The sequence below is a fragment of the Siphateles boraxobius genome, unplaced genomic scaffold, assembly GCF_051911475.1.
Source record: "Siphateles boraxobius isolate OS27281-9 unplaced genomic scaffold, OSU_SipBor_1 26, whole genome shotgun sequence".
NCBI lineage: Eukaryota > Metazoa > Chordata > Actinopteri > Cypriniformes > Leuciscidae > Siphateles > Siphateles boraxobius.
In genome coordinates, this window is record NW_027508876.1 from 27,063,978 (window position 1) to 27,090,218 (window position 26,241).

Consider the following 26,241-nt stretch of genomic DNA (forward strand, 5'->3'; position numbering starts at 1 on the left):
TCTATGTTAATGTATCGAAAACTTTGGATATGTCATCCTACAATGAAGACCATTCAATGTGGTCAGCATTTTAGTGTTGAAATGTGAATGTATGGGGTTTTTGTAGACGGACAAAAGAATAGTGGTGGGAGATTTTAAGACTTTAGAAACATAACAAACACAAAATCTATTTAATGACTTTAGAAGATTTATTTTAAAAAGTATTTCTTGTGCAACATGACTTTAAGCACATAGTATTTACAGGTTTAAAAAGTTTTGAGATTTACTGGAGTACTTCTAATATATATATATATATATATATATATATATATATATATATATATATATATATATATATATATATATATATATATATATATTAAACATGTTTGAACTTATTTTTATCAACCAAAATTTGCATGTGTAACATTTGTGTTGTTTTGGTGGATCACATTGTTTGAAAGGTTTTGGTAAAAGCAAAATAAATTAGGACTGCCAAGGTGTTCAGCTGATAAAAGAAAAAAAAATTTGAATAAATATAAATAAAAATTTACATCTTGAAGTTCTGATGTTGTTGCTTTAAAAAATAAAGAGTATATTTGGATGTGTATTATAATCTATCACATGATATTGATATTAAAGAAATACAAGTAAAAAAACCTTTCAGTTTAATATTTGCTGTCTATATTGTGTATGGTGAAAATCGTCGGACACGCACAGTTGCTTTCAATATTGCACTCTCATTTATTCATTTCACTCTAGACATGCTTACCTATGTGTGTAAGTACACATCTTCACTGTATACATACTAAAGTATGTATACACCAACACACACATAATTAAACATGTAGAATTGTACATATATATTTATATAGACGTATAAATTTACATGTACGCACATTTATAAAAGAGTGCACACAATGCACTCTTGCACACACACGCGCACACACACACACACTCATACACAAATGTCATGCGTCTGTGGCTCAATGTTTGTCTCCTGTACGTGAACACGCACGCATTAACAGACACAAACGTGTGTGTATATATCAGTCATACTTCATATCCAAAAAAGGTTCCTTTGAAAACAACACCAGGTTGTGATTTTGGACACTTTTTATCTTCAATTTTTCTGTTTTTAAAGCTGAGAATTAAAATGAAACGGAAAACAAAAAAACGAGAGGAAAGGCATGGTGCCGTTTCGTCCGATCATAACCGCGGGTAAGGGGGTCAATTTGCATAATGTATACAGGTTAAGATTTTCTTTCCTATATATATATTTTTTTTAATAAAGAACTTTTTCTCTTTTTATATAAACAAAGCAGATAAACAAAAACGAGAAAAAAAAGAAAAGAAACTAAACTCTACAGAGTAGGTCCCCATCCACAGTCCCTTCTGCCGACAGGGGTGACATCAAGCTGTACAGCGCAGTCAAAAACATATGTATCAGCTTCATTTACAGGTACAGCCATAATCAAGGCACAAAGATCTACAAGTAGATTTTTTACTCTCTTTCAATAAAGTTGTACAAAATAATATAACGTTTTATAGTCTGTACAGGAAAGGAAAGGAGAAAAAAATAATAATAATAATTCAACCTTGCACAGTCTGTACAAGATAAGAAACTAAAACAATAAGAAATGGGGCGTTTCTTTTCACGGATGTTTTGCCATCATGTTCTCAAGAGCAAACTGAGGCTTCAGCAATGTTCCCGGAGCCCCTCCTCCTCGTTTCAAATGCCCCGCCTCCTCCGATGAAAGGGGGCGTGGTCATTCCCACCATCCTCAGACCTGTCCGCAACCCTTGAGTGGGACAGAAATTCGTGATGTGATGCTACATTGTGTCCATCTTCGTAAAGAAAAACGTCAGTCAAAACCGGATGGAAAAGTGCATTACTTCACTTCGTTTTCCCAGTGTTCGACAACCCCTACCCCCCCACCCCGTCCCCCGCCTCTGTCCGTGGGCGATCTTCAGTGTTCGGAAACAGAAAGAGCAGCAGAGAGCCCTATAGGTCAGAAGATCAAGGTTCGGGGTGCGAGACTAGGACTCCTGGAGGTCACAAGGTGATGCGATCTTCATAATCTGGCAGGAGCCAGAAAATATACACAACGATATCATTTTTTTATTTGAATTAAAAAAAAAAGGAGGTAGCCAGAGGCTTCATGGAATGGCAAAAATAAAGGCGATCAAAATAAAAACATGGGGGAAAACCCAGTGACCCTCTCCGTCTTCCACGCCACCGATCGACCGCCCGCCCCGAATCATGAGTTAAAATCAAACGAGTAAAAACCGAAGTGTGGTGTGCCAAACGTCAGTAGTATTCTTTGTCTGCGGAGTTTGGAGACACGTTGGTAAAGAGCACAGGGTCCCGGCGATCACAAGAGCTCGTACTGCCGCAGGTGCATTCTCTGGATGATGTCTCGGCAGTCGTTGAAGACCCGGCGGATGTTTTCCGTGTCCACTGCACATGTAAAATGGGGATAACAGTAGTGACGGCCGTCTCCGCTTTCTGTACTGATCCTCTGTGAAAAGAGAAGTGGACGGTTACTATTAGGCGTTTCATACGATTACAAGAATTGCTTTGATTAATCCAAAAAAAAAGCGTTTGTAGTTCAAATTCATTTAGGAAATAAAACCTATTAAACAATATTTATGTTCATCAATTTGAACGGACAACACTCAGTATAAATGTCTACAACTGAACCCATCATTAATGAGATTAATTAATCACTTTTAATAGAAAAAACAACAACTCTGAATCAGTTTTACAGGGTTTCTTGTCGAAAAGCCGAACCCCTTTCACGTACTTGAACTAGCCCGCGATTTATAGTCAATATTTCAATAATTTAACATTTGCTGATGTGTGTGTGTATACATATAGACACAGGGCTTGACATTAACTTTTTTGCTCACCAGCCACTGTGGTTAGTGGTTTTCCAAAGTTATTAGCCACTCAGCATTTTGACATCGATACCATAGGGAAAAACTGCCATATAATATTTTTATATTATCTCATAATTTGGCAGAGATATATTAAGCTGCAGTCACTTTACGACCTGACGCACGGACCCATTATGCTGTTACATACGCGTTTTCTTTCTCAACTGTTCACTGTTTAAGTTCACTTAAAACAACACTGAATGTTTATGTCAACACCTGCCAAGACATTTTAACATTATTTTGCGTGTTTTTGACCGTTTAAGTGCAATAAGCAGCGAAAAATAACTAAATTTAGTGCTGAGAGGCGGCTTTATGTGTGCGCTTTGGCTGTGAGCACAAGATCTGCGGGAATGAATAAAATTATGCGCAATACGCGCAATCCCTCACCGAAATTCAAGCCTTGTAACACCAACAATATTCATCCGGAGCAAAAAAGCGAGTGAGCGAGAGGAAGCAGGTCTGTGTCCACTCGTTGACGTGTATGTATATCATTTTATCAGATGAGTTTTTGAATTTATTAAGTGTGTGTGTATATATATATATATATTTTAGCATAAATAAATATATAATAATATATATATATATATATATATATATAGTTTTAAAAATCATCTTTATAGCATGTTTTTATTTTATTTTATTGTTTTCATTTGTTTTTTTTAACGTATTTTTTATTTTATACTTTTACCATTTAATTAATTATTAGCTTTTTTATCAAACCCACAAACCCAGAATTGCATGAACTACACAACTGAGTGAATCCAATGAATCAGAGAGTGGATGATGATTAATGCTGAAACTTAAGTAAACAGCATGTTTATTCTCTGGATGTCCACAAGATGGCACCGACTATCAGTTTACTGGATTGAGTGGATTGTGTAGAAAAGAGTATATTGGTCAAAAATGTTGGTAAAAATAGATTATTGATGGATTTCTATAAACTGCCCATCAACAGGGGTTTCTCCATGATTTCATAATAAACAGATGCTTTGCTAGGAAAAAGCAGAACAAAGTGAATCAGTCTAAACGGTGACTGCAATAAACAAATAAAAAAACGAACCAGAAACTCGTCACGAATGAAAAACTTGGCTCTTGTCACTCTGGGATCTTCACCTGGTTCAGGAGTTACTAAAACAGAAGAGTCAACAGATTAACACACAGGGAAATTGACACTGACCTGCACATGAGTCGATTCAGTTCACAAAACTCACACAAATATAGTGCACAAGTTATTTGGACTACGTTTAAGATACTTTTATGGAGCTTGTACACCTTTAACCCGAAAATGTAAATTATTTGTCAACCCACTTATATGAAAACGTAAGTACTTTCTCGGGTCTTTAGTGATGTGTGTGTCTGGGTGAAAAGTCTAACCTTTATCTGGTATGGTGTAATAAGCATATTCAGGAAAATAATCTTCAATTTTAGATTTCCCAGCTAATACTTTCTCTGCCAGCATGTCCTGTTTGTTAAGGAACAATATGACAGAAATTGTTCGTAACCATCTGCAGAAAGAAGGGAAATAAGCACAGAGCCGAGGGGTCAGTTAAGCTTGAACGCTTAAAAACAAGCAATAAAAAAGGACTGAGAAAATCAAGGTTTCACCTGTTGTTCCAGATACTGCGAAAAAGAGCAAGTGCTTCCCGTAGCCTGTTTGTGTTGTTGTCTTCCCTTATGACCATGTTATAGCTGCTGCTCGCTACCACAAAGATGATCGCGGTGACGTCTGCAGAGAAACAGCCAATCAGCACCACATGTGAGTCTTAAAACGCAATATTTCTAGAGTACTTAAAATATTGAAGTATGTAATGTGAAATTATTAAAGATCACACAATAAAGTGCCCATTATGCTTTTTCGGATCTTACCTTTCATGTAGTGTGTGATATGACTTTTTGTGAATGTAAAAGGTCTTCAAAATTACAAAGATCAAAGCGCAGCTAAATGGAGTTATTGTCTCTCGAAAGAAATAATCGATTCTGAACTGCCTGAAACGAGTAGTCTCGAGTTTTTTTTCAATCTTGGATGCATGTAAACCTATTGTGGGAGACTTTAAAAGAGCATAATTTGGGCACTTTAAACTTGTTTAACATGTATGTGCAACTGGTGTAAGATGCATAAATTCACACATTCAAATTCACACACACACACTTAATATACCATTAAAACACTGAATCCATTTTCTTCTTTCGTCTCTCTGACCTCCTACATCAAACATACTGAAAAGAGAAGAACAGAGACATGAGGTTTATGGGAAGTGAAATGTGTCCCTCTAGTGGACATACGAAGACATGGCACTTCAGCACTTGTCAAAAATTACAGTAATATCCACTGTACAATCTTTAATATGTTTCTACGGAGCTTTTTAATGAGTATGTTAACTCACTGAAAGTTGACTTTGTCTACTTGAAATCGCGTCTCAAAGATCCCTGATGTTAACACTCTGCAGCGAAGCAAGTCCTGAAAGAAGAAAGATTTAGAGAAAGTGTTAGGGTAGGACAATTATTGGAAAATAAAGAGCGAGTCATTTCTAAAGCGTCTCATGCCGTCTCTCATCTACAAATGAACACGGTGTGTGCTTTAGAAAAAGCTCAAACAGTACCTGGTCTGTGGGTGTATAGTCGCTTTGTCTTACTGCATCAATCCGGTCGAGAAAGCTGTAAAGACACAAATGAAGAAAAAGTTCATTAATAAATATATTTTCATGATCAAACTGCAGCATTCATATTTTGGGCAATGGCATCTTTCTCATTATCAAACATAACTGCAGTTTGTGTGCGTTTTATTCACCGATTTCCCACAAGAATCAATTAACAACATCTATCTATCTATCTATCTATCTATCTATGTAATGTTCAAAGGTTTGAGGTCAGTTTCTTTTGTTTTTAAAACAAAATGCACTGAGGCTGCATATGTTTGATTAAAAAAAAAAAACAGAAATATTACAATTTAAAATAGCTGTTTTCTATTTGAATATATTTTCAAATGTAATTTATTCCTGTGATCAAAGCTGAATTTTCAGCATCATTACTCCAGTCTTCAGTGTCACATGATCCTTCAGAAATCATTATAATGTGATGATTTGCTGCTCAAGAAACATTTATGATTATTATCAATGTTGAAACAGTTGTGCTGCATCATATTTTTGGGAAACCGTGATATATTTATACATATATGCCGGTGTGTGTGTGTGTGTGTGTGTGTGTGTGTGTAATATATATATATATATACACACACACATATATATATATATATATATATATATATATATATATACACACACACACACACACACACACATATATATATACCCCACACACACAAACACCATATCAGTGACTTGTAATAACAAATGATAACATAGTCGCAAATTAATATCAAAGACACTGTTCAAGTACCAGTGTCACTGACACTAGAAAAGAATATGATATCTACACAATAGTCTTCAAAAACACTTTGATTGCGTCTTAAATAAGACTCGGTTACTTTCATCATTTCAACCGGTATTAAAAGTGGCAAAACTATCAAAGAAGCAGCAACACTCTCATTCTAACAATGGTATTTGAAGGTCTAGTCTAGATATACCTGTTGCTGTATCAAAAATATTCACAGGACCTGATATATATATATATATATATATATATATATATATATATATATATATATATATATATATATATATATATATATATATATATATATATATATACACTCATTGGATGTGAATGAGAACCGAACCCCTGAAAGCATCCCTACAGCAAGTACGCAGCTGAAGAATGTTAGATAACAAGCTCATATCTTTCTCTTACTTCCCTGCAGAAAGGCAGAATATTAGCCCAACACTCTGTGACCATCATGTGATATTAGTGCTATCAGCCCTAACAGAGACAAATATAGACTCATCCCACAAGCTTGTGACAAGACAATCTGTAACGACACTGCCAAAAAAAAAAAAGATAAAAAGATAAAGAGAAATAGGTTTGTGTGGAGATCTCGACTCTTGCTTTTATATGATGTTGGAGCATTTCTTTCAGATGTGAAAATACATATAAAGTACTACTAATTATCATGTCAATACTTTTAACTCATTAATAGATAGGATGGGTCAATTGAAACATAAGTGATAGGTAAAGACAGTTTTAAAGTTACTAAACATTTTAAATCAATACGGTTGCAAAACTTTCTATTCATCAAAGAATCCTGAAAAGAAAAATCAGGGTTTCCACATAAATATTAAGAAGCACAACTGTTTTCAACATTGATAATAAAAAGAAATGTTTCTTGAGCCATCATAATTACCAACTTGTAAAAAGCATTCACGTCCTTGTAGAACTCAGAATTACAACTTGTAAACTGGGAGTTTTCTGAGAGCTCCGACTTGTACCACCTGACCGTTGAACATAACATGTTGTCTAGAAATTATGGTAATTACGACATGGTAAATAATCGAGACAACAGATGAAGGAAGCATAGACTGATTTCTGAAAGATCATGTGACACTGAAGACTGGAGTAATGATGCTGAAAATATTTTACAATAGAAAACATTTATTATTTTAAAGAAAATGTAAAGATTATATTATTTTAAACTGCAATAATATTTGACAATATTACTGTTTTTACTGTATTTTTGATCAAATAAATGGTAACCATAAAAGACTTCGCAACCAGACCCCAAACTCCCTGACCCTTAACCCTAAAAGTGCAATTACACTTCAGTATTTAAAATAATATTCTGGGTTAAATACATGCTACTGACCACAGAAATATACAATAATATAATATTTATAAAATGAATATATTAGATAAACATCCAATGCCAAAATCTTTTAATTGCAATCTTTAATTGTAAATTAAATCTTAGAAGACAAAAAAAAAAGAAAATCAGGAGCCCATTTCTTTGCATTTTGTTTTGTGGTTTTTCCGAACAGATAACGACAGATTGGAACAAGAACATTTCCTCAGCAAAACATTACAAATTCCACCACTCATTATAATAAACATACACTGAATTGCTTGTGTTGATACAGAAGAATCATCTGTCGCTGTCATCTTTGGCGTGAGACGTTTCATAAAGTGGTGGGGACAAAATCACCCATACAAAATGTAAACAACACCTATGCATCCCAAAATGCACTTCACCACCATCAAATATGGCCTTGCATTTCCAGTGTTCACCTCCAGAGGGCACATGTCGGATCTGTGCTTGAGTTGAAGTCCTTCTCTAACTGAAGTCCAGGCTGAGCCACCAAAACTACATCTTTCTCTTAATGTGAGCGCTCTGAAGAAACCATGACCATACATCTAATGACTATAAAATATATCCCTCTTTATCAGCATCAGGCGGGCTGAGGTGTTTGTGTCTAAGAGAAGCAGAGAGACTCATTGCAGGACGGACTGTCTATACAGGACAGACTCAGTCTCGAGTCTCAGACTCTTACGTGGGATCAGTCTCGACACAACGGCCAGAGAAGAACCATCCAAACATAGTCAGTGAATTTAAGTATATTTTGTCCTGCCTAAATGAATCTGTGGAATGACTCAACGATCAAAAAATAAAAATGGCTTGTCAACAAAAACTGTCATTTTTGCGTAACATCACAAAGAACTAATCAAGTTGCTTTAAACTTCATCTTTATTGGATTTGAAGCTAAAACCAAAGATATTTTTTGATTATGGTATTAAAAATAATATAAAACAAATATATTATTATATAACCAAACAATTATTTATATACAATGATAATTATATCACTAATTTTCTATAACATTAAATATAAAATTCAAAACTGTATAATTCTATAAAAACAATGGTAACTTTCTGCACTTCATTATCTAACATTTAATAACAATGAGAAATACATTTGTTACAGTGCTTATTCATCTTTGTTAACATTATGATAATAAAAATACAACAATTCATTGTTAGTTCATGTTAGCTCAAGTCCATTAACTAAAATAAAAAAATACAACTTGATTTTCTTAAAGAATTAGCAAATGTTGAAATGAATATGAACTAAGATTAATAAATGCTTTAGAAGTATTTTTGATTGTTAGTTCATGTTAACTAATGAACACATATATATATAGTTTATTATTTAACATTAATGTATATATACACATTCGTAACGTGTGTATATTATATATATATATATATATATATATATAATTACGTGTATGGCATGACACTCAGATTTCAGAGATAAACACGCGTTCAAAATAACTATTTTACAATGCATCATTTTCTTTTAATTTTTCTTTTAATCTCCTTCTTCGCTCTTATGCTGAAAATAACACGACGCACACGGTTAATCTGATTCATCATTGTGGTTCTTGCTACTCTTGAGAATGTCCTGTACCAAAGATAAGATAAGACAAGATAAGATAAAGCCCAGATTGTACTCGATGGGCGCTTTGTACGCCGCTTAGGAACATGAGGTTGATTCTAGATCACAGGGGAAACAAGAAATTGTACCGGGAGTCATTCCAAAACCAGTAAATCCAGTTCACACTGAACAATATGGGGATGTTTGAACACGTTTCACATGGCCTATTGAGTACAACGGCTCTACAGCTGTGAGTATCGGTGCAAGGTTTCTTATTAGATCATAGAGTGCGTTTCTGCCCGCCCTTTTTTCCAGCACTGTTGTTTCCATTTCCATTCATTTTTTTTCATAGGGATTTTTTAAAAGTCGTCTTTATAAGCCATGAACCAAGCCAATCAGCCCCGAGGGGAATCACAACACTAAAAACTTTGATTTGAAGCAGAATTTTTTTTTAAAAATCAGACAAAAACACAAAGGTGTGTACTTAGTGAGGGAAAGAACTACAATCCCATGAAGCACTGCAAACAGCATAATCAAATTGAAAACAATGGATAAATAAAACATATTGTTTAGATATATATCAACGTTTGTAAATGAGTAGTTTTATAAGTTTATTGCAAAATATGCATATACATAAATTTAGTATTTTGAGAGCGTATAGAGATAGACTCGATAACGATATTTGCAGTGTTTCATGGGAGTGGGCGGAGCCTAAGAACTTTGATTAGTGGATTTTTCTGTACAGCATCATGGATAATGTAGTTTTTTAAACAGGAAATCTGCTGTTGATACCGATTATTTTAAAAAACAAGCTGAAATAATGCAGGCTTTGGCTTTAACGGAAGCAAATACCATCGATGAACAACCTCGTAGCTCACAGTAGGGCTGTTTTTGAAGGTTCTTGTTCAAAATCAGTTTCCCTTAGAGAAAAAGAATGGATTTTTTACTTCCGGAACCGACTGAAGCACACACACTATTGAATCAGACTAAGAAAGCTATTTTTCGAGCTTGCATTTCTCCTGTAATATACAGAACCTCTTCCAATCAACAAAACTTTTAAAAGTTACAAACTTAAAAAAGGGCATCATTTCAACAGTTACAGCAAGCACAAGAGTAGAAAAAGAGAAGACTAGGATCCGAATCTGACAAGATCAGACAAACTTTTGAATTTTGACCGAGGCTAAACTAATTTCTGTTTTTTATTGGGTTTGGACTTGTAATTATTGAAAGAAGTTATTATTATAAATATTTGTTTATCCATGAACTGAAAAAAAAATGTAAAGCTTAAATGCAATGCATCTGCACGAATGCAAATGCACGAATGCAAATAAATTAAAATATAATTTAAGAATGCAACTAAGCCTGTAATGATCATGAATTTTGTGCTGATGATTAATTTTCATACAAACAATTATACTCTTTATACTGTTAAATAATTTAGTCTTTCATTTAGTTCGAACTTATTGAAGATTGTAAACAAATCAGTAATGAGTCGTATCATTTGTCATTGTTTTCCACTGAAACAGTTTAAAAAAAATGTCACTAAATAAAATTTTTGCTAAAATAATTCTCATATTTGTGGGAACACATTTGTATATTTGTACAATAAAATTTTACATCTGTGGGACCAGAGAATAAAAAAATCCTTAAGCTCAAAGTAACCTACATGGGTTAAAGTAACATACTTGACACAAGATATCTGTCTATTGTAAATCATATAAAAAAAAAAAATAAAAAAAAACGATATTCAAAGTCAGCATGAAAAGGAAGTTGCAAGTCTTTTCTTCCCTATTGTTACATTGATTAAAGGTTACGAGAGCACACGAGTTAAAAAAAAGTGCACAGATGAATAATTTATAATAAATGCTCCAATATTCCATAAAAAAAGATGTGTACATTTTGAATTGATGGTAAGTAACATTAATATAATTGCATGATGGTTTAATAATATTACTGGTTTTCATAGCTTTGAGCAGTTGTGTGGGGTCGTTCTATTTCTAGGTAAATGCTGGCATAATCTCGAAACAGAAATCCGAAATGCTAAAAAAGGAATTCATAATCTGTTGCTATTTTTATCAACTGCACATGTGCGTGTTTGTTTGTGTATCTATGTAAGAAAAGGCAGGAAAAAAGAAGAGAAAGAGAGAGTGGCGCTGTACATCAGTGAATGTTTATTCCCTTTAAGCACTTATGAGGTTCTGATATGTATAACCGCGCACACACACACACACACACACACACACACAAACGGGCCCTTTCTGCGCCTCACCTTCTCTTTCTGACCTTCCTTTGTTTACGCGCATTGCCGGGATACTCCCTTTGATTCGGCGGCGCACACACACACACACACACACACACACACACACGTGACACCCTCCACCAGTGAGTGCTCTGCAGTGCTGTGCTATAAATAGCTCCTGCTTGCCCCGGCTGCGCTGTTCCTTTACATAAGCTCTGGTGGAGGGAGGAGGGGGACAGACAGCCCAAACACAATCTCCATAAAGAACACACACACACACACACACACACAACTGGGATCTCTCTCGCTCGGACCTCTGCTTTCACTGTTTCTGTACAAGTGTCCTCCATCACAACAGCACACTCTCACTCGCGTACAAACGTGTATTTGTGTGCGTCTCGGCGGTTTGACATTGACATGTAATCCGTTTTCTTTCGGCCTTAAAATAGACACGCAATAGATAAATAGAAACGAACACAGACAGATGTCACAAAATCACGAGGGATCGTTCAATGATCTCACAGGTCAAAGGGCACTTAAGATGCATTGCGATAAAACAGCTTGATTGGCAAAACATTTTCCGACAAATGCCACTTTCTGGTTGAGCTATACATATTCTAACAATTGAACAAATTGCGATGTGTTAAAAAAATTGAGTTGTGAATGCCTTATATTTTTATATTTCCTGGTTGAGTTTCCAAAAAAAAAAAAGACAAATGCCTACAACACATATACATAACATTTTGCTAACTACAATATGTATATACAATTTTAATATACATTTTATAAATTATCATCTACATGTTTGGTAACCCAACCAGTAAACATAAATAAATAAATAAATAAATGCACAACATACAATTATCACTTTTTTTTTATTTGTAGAGCTTTAGTCTAAACACTGCATGGCATTTTACAAGCTTTAAAATGTTGTAGTAAAAAATATTACTTATTTAAATAAATATTATAAATTTAATACTACATATAAACAATCTTAAACATCATTCTTGTTTATTTAGCAAAGAAAATTGTGCATTTTAGTACATTTTACTGTATTTTTCTATGGCTTTTCAGATTAAATGATGTTTCTCTTAAATTATGGATTTATATATTATATATAGTTATGTGTTGTCAATTATAATGTCGAAAGTCTAAAGAGAGATAAAATACTTTATTACTGGTATAATACTGAGAGATATAATTATTGGATTACGGGTGTTTGCTAAAGCCAGCATAAATATGATAATTGTTCTCGCTCAGGGTTGGTGAGCTATTAAACTTTCGTGCATTACTCGTCCTGCAACATTTGTGTTGTATGAATGACACCGTTAGTTGAGGTAATGTGTGCTAATCCTTTTCAAGGTTATTTAACTAACACCTGGGTGGACAAAAACAGGCGTAAAAATCTCACAGACTTAAATCCGTTCACACTACGGACGATAACTATAACTATAAGTCCACAACACAACTATAACGATAACGGCACAGAGAAACAATATAGTTGGAATCACTTTCGGAAGGAATATTTCCAGCTGATGAACAATAAAAACATTGACAGCCAATCAGAATCCATCCTGCATTAAAGAACTTGAGCATTTAAAGCGGCAGATACGTCCTGACTTCAGATAATAAACAGAACGATATCATCTGCTGGTGTGGATGCTAGTATAGTTAAAATAAGAAATATTACTACTCTAACATTTTACAGTATAAAAAATATTCAAGAAAAAACTATAATAATAATAATATAATTAACATTTTATATTACCTCTGTAAAATTACAATAACAATATAAATGTCTCTTAATTGCTTTATTTTCAAATGCTAAACCTTCAATTTTATTTGGACTGAAAATAAACTCTTCGACCTGTAGTCGAAGAGCCTCTTCTTAATATTATTAACTCGTCTTTATTTTTAGGTCATGTTCCAAAAATATTCAAGCTGGCAGTAATAAAACCTCTCATTAAGACACCGCAATTAGATCCAAATAACTTAGCAAATTATAGACCCATCTCAAATCTTCCATTTATGTCTAAAATACTAGAAAAAATTGTGTCCACTCAATTGTGCTCTTTCTTGCAAGAAAATGATATCTATGAAAAATTCCAGTCGGGATTCAGACCGCATCATAGCACAGAAACTGCGCTAGTTAAAATTACAAATGATTTACTTTTAGCTTCTGACCAAGGCTGTATCTCAATACTAGTTCTACTCGATCTTAGTGCTGCGTTCGATACTATCGATCATAAAATACTCTTGGATCGACTACAAAACTACACTGGTGTTCAGGGACAGGCATTAAGCTGGTTTAGATCGTACTTATCAGACCGTTACCATTTTGTCTGTTTAAATGGGGGAAAAATCAAAGATAACGTCAGTAGACTATGGAGTGCCGCAAGGATCGGTGTTAGGCCCTCTGCTATTCTCAATATACATGCTGCCACTTGGTAATATTATAAGAAAACATGGAATTAATTTCCACTGTTATGCTGATGACACTCAACTATATATCTCATCACAACCAGATGAAAACACTAACTTATCTAAATTGACAGAGTGTCTAAATGATATAAAATGCTGGATGACGTGTAATTTCCTGGTATTAAATTCAGATAAAACGGAGGTACTACTTATTGGTCCAAAAAACTACCCACAAAATCCCTTACAATACAACTTTAATTTAGAAGGATGTCCTGTTACTTTATCCACTACAGTAAAAGACCTGGGTGTTATACTAGACCGCAACTTGACTTTCGAAAATCATATTTCATATATTACAAGAACAGCCTTTTTCCACCTTAGAAACATTGCTAAGCTACGTAACATGCTATCTGTTTCTGATGCAGAAAAGTTAGTTCATGCATTCATGACCTCGAGACTAGATTACTGTAATGCTTTATTAGCTGGTTGTCCTGCATCCTCAATAAACAAGCTACAGTTAGTGCAAAATGCAGCTGCTAGAGTTCTTACTAGATCAAGAAAATATGATCATATAACACCTATTTTATCATCTCTACACTGGTTACCTATTAAGTTACGTATCAATTACAAAGTATTCCTACTGACCTATAAAGCCCTAAATGGTTTAGCTCCTGTGTATTTAACAGACCTTCTATCGCCATACAATCCATCGCGCTCTTTAAGATCACTAAATTCGAGGCTTCTGGTCATTCCTATGATATCTAAGTCCACTAAAGGAGGGAGGGCGTTCTCGCATTTAGCTCCTAAACTCTGGAATAGCCTTCCTGATATTGTACGAGACTCAGACTCGCTGTCCCAGTTTAAAACTAGATTAAAGACGCATCTCTTTAACCAAGCATTCACTTAATGCTTAACCTTTGATACTACTGCTGAATCAGTTCGAATGCATTAACATTATGAACATCAGCTATGCTAATTATTTCCCATCTGCCTTTCTGCTGTTATCTCGGGACGCTAGTCCCGAGGTAAATAGCGTTCGTCAGCTCCAGTTTGTATCCAGCCTCTCACGGAGACTTTAGATGCCCCAACGCCTGTGAAGAGACGACTCGACGCCTGTGAAGAGACGACTCAAAGCCGGCGATATGTTATGCCATAGAAAAATACAGTTAGTTAATCAAGTATTAATTTATGTACATTTCCGAAATGCAATTTCTGTAAAGCTGCTTTGAGACAATGTGTATTGTGAAAAGCGCTATACAAATAAATTTGAATTGAATTGAAAACCACAGGAAGCCCTTGAAGCTTCACTTTTGTGAATAAGCACCACTCGATACAGGTATGGGAAGATTGTTGCCGCATGTTGTGTTCACAAATAAATGTTATATAATTAGTTATAGTGCATATAATAATTTATATAAATCGCGATTTCCGTTTTATTTCGATAAATTGCGCATCTCTACTCTAGAATCATGAGGGCGAGTTCTGCAGGGGCAAAGTACAACAAAGTGGAAGCAATTCGATTTGGAACTTTCTCAACGACTGCACGCCCCTGGATCACAGCAAACATATCTGAGCAGACATTGATTCGAAGTTGTATAACAGAGGAATTCTCAGTATTGTAAAAGTCTTCCACAAAGAACAAGCCTGTATTGAGAGCAGCTGGGTGTCTGTATGATTCTCTGAGTATCTCCGGGCCTTTTCTGACTGAGAGACAACAGTCGCCATTATGTGTCAGGCCCTGCACTAGCTGGTGATGGTATCTGCGTCCTACAAAGCGGCTGACCAACTCCCATGACCTGACCACCCTCCTCACTTTCATACCTGACACACGGCCACTGTTGTACAGGACAAACGTCAGCACTGGCCCAAAAAAGCCAACAGTGGACGTAAAAACTGAAATGGAGACATTCTAGGTGCGTGAATTGTCTAAGGCAAAGAAACTTAAATGCACATACGACATGTTTGTAGTTGGCTGGCTGAACGTCTTAAGGAAGCCCTTGAATAAATAGGTTGGTTTCAGGTTCATCTGAACCTGATCAGGCACGTCCCTTACAGGGATGTGCAAAACTACATATTTTCAAAACAGACTAATTCGTTGGTAATCTGAACTGGTTTACAGATGCAACTTTTCCAAGAATGTTTTCCAGTGCACACTGTCAAACAGCTAAAGCACAGCACTGTCAGTGACTTGCACAACACAAATAGTTTGCCTTACTAATCAACTAGTCAGTTCAGTTGTTAGATAACTTATCCAAATTCGTGTCACAATCAATACCTACACTTCTGTTACAAAAGATTTAGATTTCAAATAAATCCTGTTCTTTTGAACTTACTTTTTATTAATAAAGAATCCTTAAAAAAAAAAAATCACAGTTTCCACAAAAATATCAGCACAACTGTTTTCAACATTGATAATTATAATAAGAAATGTTTCTCGAGCAGAAAATCAGCATATTAGAATGATTTCTGAAGGATCATGTGACACTGAAGACTGGAGTAATGATGCTGAAAATTCATCTTTGATCAAAGGAATAAATTAGATTTTACAAATATATTCAACTATAAAAAATAATACTTTAATAATATTAACAATATTACCATTTTTACTGTGTTTAGAATCAAATAAATGAGAAGAGAGACTCAAAAACAAAAATCATGACCGACCCCAAACTTTTGAACAGGCCCATACGAGTCCTGAAATGTTTACTGAATATATTCCCTTCAGATTCACATTAACACACTATAACCACAGCATAAATACAATTCTAAATAAGAGATTCTGTTTAAAACGTCAGTAAAACCAAATGACTGACTGCAACGACCACTATGACCGTAAATAATAGATGTGATTATTTGTTTGTGCCGTTTAGTGGTTCCTTTTATTTGTGCTAATATCATAAATATCAACAGAGAAAAACTCTTGCATAAGACATTTTGTAGCTGCATCTCAAGTAATATGCAATCAACTTCAATTTTAATTATGCCAGTTCACAAAAAGCCACCATCACTATTATGATAAAACGTATACTTACTAATGCGCACAATCGATTAGTTGATATTCGTTGGACCGTTCGTAACACGCCTTAACGCCTTCATCATCCCAGAGCTTCTTCGCATGGTCGAAAAACTCCTGTGGAAAAAAATAAATAAATGTTTTATATGTTTGCATGCGAAAAACTAAATGATTGAATTTAGCAACCATTTTTAGAACCATGTCTGCCTCACTTCATTTAAGAGATATTTCTTGAACTGATACCACTACATACTTGCAGCTACATTCATAAAATGTGTTTTGGTTAAAAGCCTTTTGGCTGTTCTGGAAATAGACTGACTGATCACACCGGCCCACCACTGTGGATTCAAGCGCTGCTTCGAGCACATCTCATCATGCAAGCATTCAAACCCTAGCTTCTTTTCTTAGTTTGTTTGCAACTTTACATAAAGCTTAAAAAATATCATATTTCAGTACATTACTTTTAACATTCAAGTACTTTTCAAGGCTTATGACCAAATATTAGTAGAAAATAGGGCTGCACAATATTGAAGAAAAATGGGTCAACTTGTTAAATAACGAGATATTCGATATTCAATACGATAATGCTTTAAGTTCAGTGTTAAATAAAATTCTGTTTAGAATATATTTAATACCAACCAAAATGTTTCACATTCTTTTTTTGCGAGAAGAACAGCAGTGTTTTACTGTAGCATTACATAAAAGTGTAACGTCAGTGTAACCAGGGGGTTCAGGGTTTCAGGTAAGCCTACATTATGATTAGCAAAAGAAATTGAATAATCAAATGTAAAAATAAAACACTGCTTAGTCTTCACTGTATGAATTAAATATACACCGATTCGTATTAAAGCTGCAAAAGTTATTCAGTCACAAGCAGTGAGTGATTTTCTCGTTGTGCTTAATGTGCGCATGAATACTTCACTTATTGCACCTAATAACATTAAGCATGTCACATGTATGTAACAATCCTGTGTCCAGTCTACTCTCTGCAACTTTTTTGTAATATTTTGGAGTAATAAAAATCATGCAGTTATCGCAAGCCATTGCGATATGTTCATTTGTGATATTTCGATAATTTCAATATATTGTGCAGCCCTAGTGGAAAAATGTAAATATATTTTTCATGAACCTCTGAATATCTACTGAAGGAAGTAACAGCACAGGAACACTTGTGTGTCAATGTTTGAAATCTCATTGTCATATAGTACTTTATAACAAGGACTCATTTGTATGGAGCCTCTCAAGGGACATGGCGATTTAAAAAAATGAGAGATCATGGGAGGAAAATATAAATTCCAATGCTTTTGCGTTTTCTCACAAAACTATTATTTTTCCTCCCACCTTTAGGGGCTTAATAGGTTTGTTAACATTAGTTAATGCATTAACTAACATGAACTAACAAGGAGCAATATATTCTTACAGCATGTTCATGTTGGTTCACAGTGCATAAACTAATATTAACAGATACAACTTTTGGGCTAAATATATTTTAGCAAATGTTGAGAGTAAATTAGTTAAGATTAATAAATTCTGTAGAAGCATTGCTCCTTGTTAGTTCATACTAACTAATGGAGTTAACTAACTAAAGTTAACAAATGAAACCTTATTGTAAAGTGTTACTGAAATGTCTATCTGGATTCAGTACTTCCTCCAGTGTAATCTTGCAAATTTTATGCAAATTTAAGATAAACAAATAATACATGTTAGCAGTCAATATTGTATCTATCACCTGTTGAACCCAAGAGTAAACAGCAAACTACTCTTTAAATAAGAACTGAACTTTCTGGAAGTTCCAGTATTTATAATCCAACCGTCAAAACATTTTTAAAACGTATGAATTCACAGGTGAGTATAGATGTATGCCATTAGTTAATTAAAGAGAAATCCAGGACTTAATCTTGAGCTGAGAAAAGATCTGGGCTCTAAAACTGTCTAATTACAGATCTCCATTTCAGCAGAGTCCACACGGGCTAAAAATGACAATCTGAAAAAGAAGAGCCAACATTTGTGCAATCAAAAGTCACAGGCTGAAGACATCTGCCATACAACTTTCCTGCGAAGGCGTTAAATGTGCTAGAATATCACAACAAAATCATAATGAAAATAACTGACCCCATTGCACACGGTCTAATGCTAACAAACGAAACTCAAGCACAGCAGAAACATATGCTAAGCTAAAGCTAACAGACTGCATCAGTATGATAGAGAGTTTCATTCTGATTCAGACAGATCAGATGGAATTCGTATTTCACTCAAAAAATAACACCCAAATCCAGAGTTTTAACTTGATACCTTAAAACGAGCAACGCTAAGAAAACGTCATCGACAACTTTTCCATGACTTCTGCGTCTTCTAATGACTGGTAAAAATATCGGTTTGAGTAAACCTATGCCAGACAGCTACTTCAAGGAACATAAAATGTCTACATTACAAAAATCACTCACTGACAATTTCAAAAAGACTATATTTGTCCTGAGTTTTTTGATGACTAAAGCAATTGATGCAAATGCATTTAATGTGAAAACCTATGTTGTGTTTCTCTGTCCCGTGGATTAGTCAAGGCCTCCTGGATTAGTCAATTTCGAAATTAAGTCCTGCATATGAACTCAAAATATTCCTCACAAAACTGTAATTTAACATAAAAAAGCTTGTGGTTCAATTTGACTTGATGTGCTCATAAACCACAGATACAACAACGCATGACAAACCAAAAACTGAACGTGAGCTATCGTAGCAACATGGTAATCATGTTATAGTATGCACAATTTAAGAAATATATTATTTTGACTACCATTTAATATAACTACAATATTTTGAGTACTGTTGAAAATGTGTGTAAATATACACAAAAGCTAAATGTAGAAAATGCTAACCGAGCATGTCTGTAAATGCATAAAAAAAATTTATTTAGGCTAGAAATGCTAGAACTTTTTCCCACACTGCTGACAAAATCATTGGGCCTTGTTTTTATTCTTATTCTTAAAAATTATAATATTTACCACCCATTTAAATCGTAAACAACAATAAAGCAGTCCGCATCCATCTTCCCATAAAGTAACGTTCCTTAGAAACATATCCAAACTTTTAGGTAGTGGCAGGCACTTTACCTCAGGTACATGATTTCAAAAAAGACCAAGCAAAAATTCATAATTTTAATAAAGCTGCAATCATGCAAAAGATTCATACAAAACCTCTCGGTAAGCGGTTCAAAAACTTCAACACATTTACACAAATTCAAATGTCACTGAAAGCATCTTAGGTAAATGATGAAAATGAGACTCCTTACCTGTGTGTAATCAAAGTCAGAGAGTGGCGCTATGCTTTTGATATAGTCGATCCTAAACTGGTCCTCTGGATTAGCGAGTGGGACGGGTGGTATTAAAGTGCTCATTGCTGACACTATGGTCTAGAAATAAAAATGAAAGAGTTATGAGCCATGAGACTGAGATTAGATATAGAAAACTTCTAGAAACTAAATCAGGACTGTGAACGGCTCACTTACCACGATGGCGTCCTTCACATTCTTGCGAATGTCTTGAATTTTCTGTTTCTTTTCCCTATAAGTGAAAACATTCAAATTTAGTAAAAAGGCATAAAAATATGAACAATAAAATGCAAGGCTGAATTGCACACATGCAACATGTGGTTCAATGAATTGTTCACCACAAAAATAACAGTTCTGTCACTATTTAATCACCCTCATGTCATTCCCAACCTGGAAAGGTGTTATTTTAAAAAATAATGACAACAACAACAAAAAATTGTCTATATGACTCGTGCACTATATTTCAAGCCTTCTGAAGACATATGATAGCTTCGTGTGAGAATCAGCCTGAAATTTATTGAAGCCAAACATCATCGCTTCTGGCAAAACGTAACCAAACATGACGTATCATGAAATGGAGAACGGAATATGACACCTGAGGTGAATAGAAAGATTTTCAGTGACCAACAATTTGAATTTCAGACTGTTCCTCAAATGCAGCTATCATATGACTTCAGAAGACTTGAAATTTCATATCTGAAGTACTTTTATGTTGCTTTCTTAGAAACAAAAATATAGTTTGGAGTTGGACACACACATTCTCATCTTGTGTTGCAAAAACCCACAGCATTAACATTAAAACCAGGCTAGAATGATATTCGGATATTCATTTTGGCTAAACTACTTTAAATTGACTTATCATTCCCCCCCGTATATATATATATATATATATATATATATATGTATATATATGGTAACACTTTAGTTTAGGGTCCAATTCTCACTAGTAACTAGTTGCTTAATAGCATGAATATTACTAGGCTATTGGCTGTTTATTAGTACTTATAAAGCACATATTGTTGCCTTATTCTGCATGACCATATTCTAATACCAATCCCTAACTAATACCAAAACATAACAACTACCTTACAAACTATTAATAAACAGTAATAATGAGTTTATTGAGGCAAAAAGTCATAGTTAACAGTGGGAATTGGACTCTAATCTAAAGTGTGACCATATATAGCCTATATATATATATATATATATATATATATATATATATATATATATATAATTATATAATTATTTTTTTATTTAACAAGAATAACTTGCCCAACAAAGTTATTTCATTTAGACATGCTATTACAATTATTTTTAGGATGCAAAAAGTGTTTAAGAAACTTTAACATCCATAGGCCTGATGGGCATTTGGTAATTGATTTTAGTCACTTCTCAGCCATGCATTACCAACATCCAGATTCTGTATGACCATTTAACAGTGATGTTGCAGTGAAGCACTAGCCGATAGCACGTAGTGCTACATCACTATCAGCTTCAGCATGTACGAGTGTTTCCTTCGCCATGCCGAGGCTGAACACAGGGCCCAACCTTCATAAACCGCCCTTACATGCACATATATGACATTAGTACAGTAAACATGTAGGCCTACTCACTCCGCATTAAACCCGTTGACATGAAGAATTTTCATCTGCTTCACGATAGTGCTTTTGCCCGATTCACCAGCCCCTACGAAAGCAAAAAAAACAGCCGTGAGAATACATGCAAAGTCTCTCAGATACTTCAGATATCACGGTGTGTGTTCTTCATATGTACAATCCGACATGCCAGATTGAGCTGTCAAACACGGTGCATTTAAAAACACAGCCTCGGATGGCTCTCATATGTCAGATATAACGCCTCAAGTCTTCTCTTACCCAACAACAACAGTCGATGTGTGGCTTTATAAGCCTGTCTCTCTTTTTGCAACTGTTTCTCTATTTTCTTGTTGGCCTCTCGCTGTGTTTTCTCGTCGATGCGCTGGTCTTCGGTTTTACTGCTCCCCAAACACCCCATCTTACTCCCTCGAAGCCAATATGTGCGCTGTCTTTATGAATGATCAATCCAATTCCGATTCCAAAGAGAAAATGATCCACAATAGACAGAAAAGAAGGGGGGGAAAAAGGTCGCCGGGAAGGTTTTTGTTTCTCCTCCGTTACAACGTCTCAAGCAGTCCGGGCGTCATTCAAGCGACGGGATTGATAAAATTGATCACATATCGATCGGTAAGGTGGGATATGAACTTGCATCTGGATCCGGGGGTCTCTGTGAGCCCCTGCCAGGCGCTCTTCCCTTCTCTTCGGTTCTCTCGGCCTCTCTGTGTTTTTTCTATGTGATATTCTCTGCTTGTATCTCTGCTGTAGTCTGTAACTCAGCACTGCCTCTGTCTGTCACACCTGGTAATGACCGGAACCAGGAAAACTGTTACAAAGTATCACTGACTGACTGACGAAACACTGTAACGAACGATATCGTAAATCGAACGTTTCAATGTAACACCGTGAGTGAAGAATGTTACAATGTAAAGTGTAGCGGATGTGATGTTGTAGCAGAGTCATGGATGAGTCTCAAAGTCTGTCGTTTTATACTGGGGGGAAAAACATATTAACTAGTCTAAGCAGGTTTTGCTTATCTTAAATGGTTTAAGATGGTCTGCTACATCATTGTAGCATAGGAATGGCTGGGTCCTAAAGTCTGTCAAGTTTTATACTGAGAAAACAAAACATTAAACCAGTCTAAGCTGGTTTTGCTGGTCTTAAATGGTCTGCTCCCTCTAAAACCACACTCAGACAAGTTCATATATATATGTTTTTTTTTTCAAAATCAAGGAGCATAACTTGGTATGCCATTGAGACATGCTATTGCCAGTTAAATACATAAATGTAAAAGAATAAAAACACTGATTAAAATAAAAAAGAGGAAGGTTGTGTTACTGACTATTTCAACACATTTTGTTCACCAACCACAAATTCATCCTAAAATACTTTTTTTATTTGTTTAACTCCAATGTTAACCAGCATCTGGCATCGCCAGAACTGGAAGGAAGTGAATTTATCATCAGCAAATACATGGGTTCCACGATATTAAGGAAACAAAACGATTTCCATAACAGTGACTTCAACAAGAACGTCTGATTTACCTATAGATTAATTATTTGGCCTGGCTGGTCGTATCAGCATCAAACAGAAATATTTGATTAAATACTCATAAAAATACCATATCACCAAATGACTTCTTTAGAAATTGCAGTTCTCCTATTTTATACTTAAGAACACATATGACTTTCACTTCTCATATAAATTTAAAAAAAGCTTTTAAATTCTAGTGAACTGAAGAGTGTTTTGTTAAACCATTAAGCAACTGCGGAAAACCAAATATGACCACTAGCTCCATTTTTTGTGAATACGATCAAACATGGATTGAAATTATGATGAAAAAATAATAATAACGTAAAAAACATCTTCTCCAGCACATCAACTCTTACACTGAGATATAAAAGGTAAAAAAAATTATAAGAAAATGTCTTGTAGTGGCTCAAATGGGTATAACTATAGAGAAATCAGAAGCTGACAAAGTGCAAATGGTGGTTTAATAGGGACGCTAAATGACATTAAAATTTAGACATTTTAATTTAACTTAGGCTATATAAAATATATAATATAACAATATATATATATATGTATTGTTATATTATATATGTTAAATATAATATTATATATATATATATATATGTATTGTTATATTATATATGTTAAATATAATATTATATATATATATATATATATATATATATATATACACACACACACACGCATAAAATCACTGAGAACTTATGCCAAAAAAAACAACACTTTAGGTCCAACTATTTTGCACAAGGAGGAAGACAACAAAATAAGCTGAAAACATTGTCGCAACATCATGTGAAGTTTTATTCATTCAGAAACCACTCTAGCTTTATAAATTATTTAATATCTCATGATTTATGTGTGATAGTGGAGCTCAGCTTTGAAGGATGTCTGAATTAATGTCTGAATTATTGTTTTCAAACAATAAAACAATTCATACCAAATACAATTAAGTTATGTAAGCCCTACCTTAACAGCTGATAAAGGCAATATGTATATATATATTAAACACACTTCAAATATCGATTTCATTCAAACTTCTCTCATTACCAAGTGTCACTGTTAAAAAATTCCAATTTCAACTTCAAATTCAATTAGGCAAAATTATTTTCATTTATTTAATATTGTATGTAAGGCAGCAACTGAACTTAGTTTTAAGTTAAATTGGGGGAATAATTTTTTTTTTTTTTTTTACAATGCATTCAAAAACAATACCACATATTGATATTTATCGGCATGTATCAATTTGTTTCATTGCACTAGATTAAATGGAAGACAGTTTTTTGGCCAAATTGTTTAAACTTGTATTTACTCAAGGACAAAAGCCACATGTATGTTTCTGACCTAAAGCTCAAACCTATCAAAACAACAGAGCATATTGCATAATGCTTTCATTACAATTAGCCAGCGATATGCAGTTAGGGCCACGCTAGAGCCAAAGTACACGTTCAGTAAATGATAAAACCTATTTACAGGGTGACAAAGTTCAGTTTACATACACTTCACATTGCAATGCAATAGAAAGGAACAATACCAACTTGTGTGGAAGCATGACAATCTCTTGTTTTTGCCCTAAAAGATTCCCTATGGTACAATCATAATCAAAGTATTCAACGCTAATACGAGCCCTACACCCCTTTTTGCTGTTTACGGGTGAGGCATCCATTATTAGACTAAACGTGCTTTATAGGTCATTAAAATAGGCTATTTTTGCACATTCATTAAATATAAGCTATAGTCATGTTATTTAGTCCATATAGGCAAAAATACCTGTTACCTCTATTAAAAGGGAATGATATTAACTTTAGGGCTGTTTTATCTACTTCTTGATTTAAGTAGTTACAGTACAACTTGTACAAAGACATTCCCAAGGATGTGTCACTCTTCATAACTAAAAATAACGATCATAAAGCTTAAAGATAACATTAAAGTTAATTTATAAGCCACATCTTGGATGACTTCTGTCTCTTTTTATTATCAACTCCTAAAAACTGACAACACCTCTATCTGCAGCCAAACCTGTTTAATTGGCATTTATGAAATTTCAATCTCACAACTGTAAATAAATACGCAAGGATTTGAGATGCCACTCTAGCATATTTGGTCAAACACAAATCCAAATACAGAGTTCAAATGAACCATGTGTCAGTAAAACATGAAAACTTGCCCTCTCCCATACAGAACCCTTTAGATATATAGTATATAAAACCTTTATTAACCTGATCACTCCTGGATTCAGAAGGAAAAGCACTTCAAGAACATTTTAGGGGTTCCCATCATTTTATGGATTTAATATTACTTAATTTAGTTATAATTCAGTTTTTATTTTGATTAAATAAATGATTAAAAAAAATAAACAGCTCATAAACTTACTTTATAAAGGCCCGGTTTCACAGACAGGGCTTAGATCAAGTCAGGATTAGGCCTTAGTTCAATTAGGACATTTAAGTAGCTTTTTTAAACATGCCTTAGAAAAAAAAACATTTGGGTGTGCATCTTGAGACAATGGCAGTGACATATTAGATATTTCAGGGCAAGTTGCGTTCAGTTACAACAGCTCAAACAAGCATTTTAGTCTGAGACTAGCTTGAACCTTAGTAGACGGAGTAGAGTCTTTGAAACCTGGGTAAAATTAATGTAACTATTAAAGGGTAAGTTCGGTATTTTACACTTAAAGCCCTGTTTTAAGATCGTTTCTGATGAAATAGAACGGTTAAGATTGAAATTTGGACAAATGCTGCGGTCACGAGAATTTTCGGTTTCTGTATTAGCACCCCCCCCACCTCCACAATGGTTTCATAGGGGCACTGGAACAATCATTCATAAAACGCATTAAACTTTAGTTTACAAAGATGTGAAACTCACCGAGGGGTCTGG

General features: G+C 34.5%; 1 protein-coding gene across 2 annotated transcripts in view; it reads right to left on the reverse strand.

Annotated features, from left to right (window-relative positions):
* Window positions 1–699: 699 nt before the first annotated feature.
* Window positions 700–26,241, reverse strand: part of gnal2 (guanine nucleotide binding protein (G protein), alpha activating activity polypeptide, olfactory type 2) — a 28,849-nt gene continuing 3,307 nt past the window's right edge. The window contains exons 1-12 of one of the 2 annotated variants that reach the window (XM_077245334.1): window positions 22,117–22,901; window positions 21,856–21,928; window positions 20,417–20,471; window positions 20,201–20,320; window positions 16,934–17,031; window positions 5,520–5,574; window positions 5,304–5,377; window positions 5,078–5,136; window positions 4,525–4,645; window positions 4,294–4,424; window positions 3,980–4,047; window positions 700–2,501 (exon numbers count right to left, since the gene is read on the reverse strand). In XM_077245334.1, coding sequence (XP_077101449.1) covers window positions 2,355–2,501; window positions 3,980–4,047; window positions 4,294–4,424; window positions 4,525–4,645; window positions 5,078–5,136; window positions 5,304–5,377; window positions 5,520–5,574; window positions 16,934–17,031; window positions 20,201–20,320; window positions 20,417–20,471; window positions 21,856–21,928; window positions 22,117–22,255 — 1,140 coding nt within the window. In that variant the 5' untranslated portion in view covers window positions 22,256–22,901 and the 3' untranslated portion in view covers window positions 700–2,354. Of the gene's footprint in view, window positions 2,502–3,979; window positions 4,048–4,293; window positions 4,425–4,524; window positions 4,646–5,077; window positions 5,137–5,303; window positions 5,378–5,519; window positions 5,575–16,933; window positions 17,032–20,200; window positions 20,321–20,416; window positions 20,472–21,855; window positions 21,929–22,116; window positions 22,902–26,241 lie in introns of those variants that run through there. The other variant, XM_077245333.1, reaches the window with a different exon arrangement.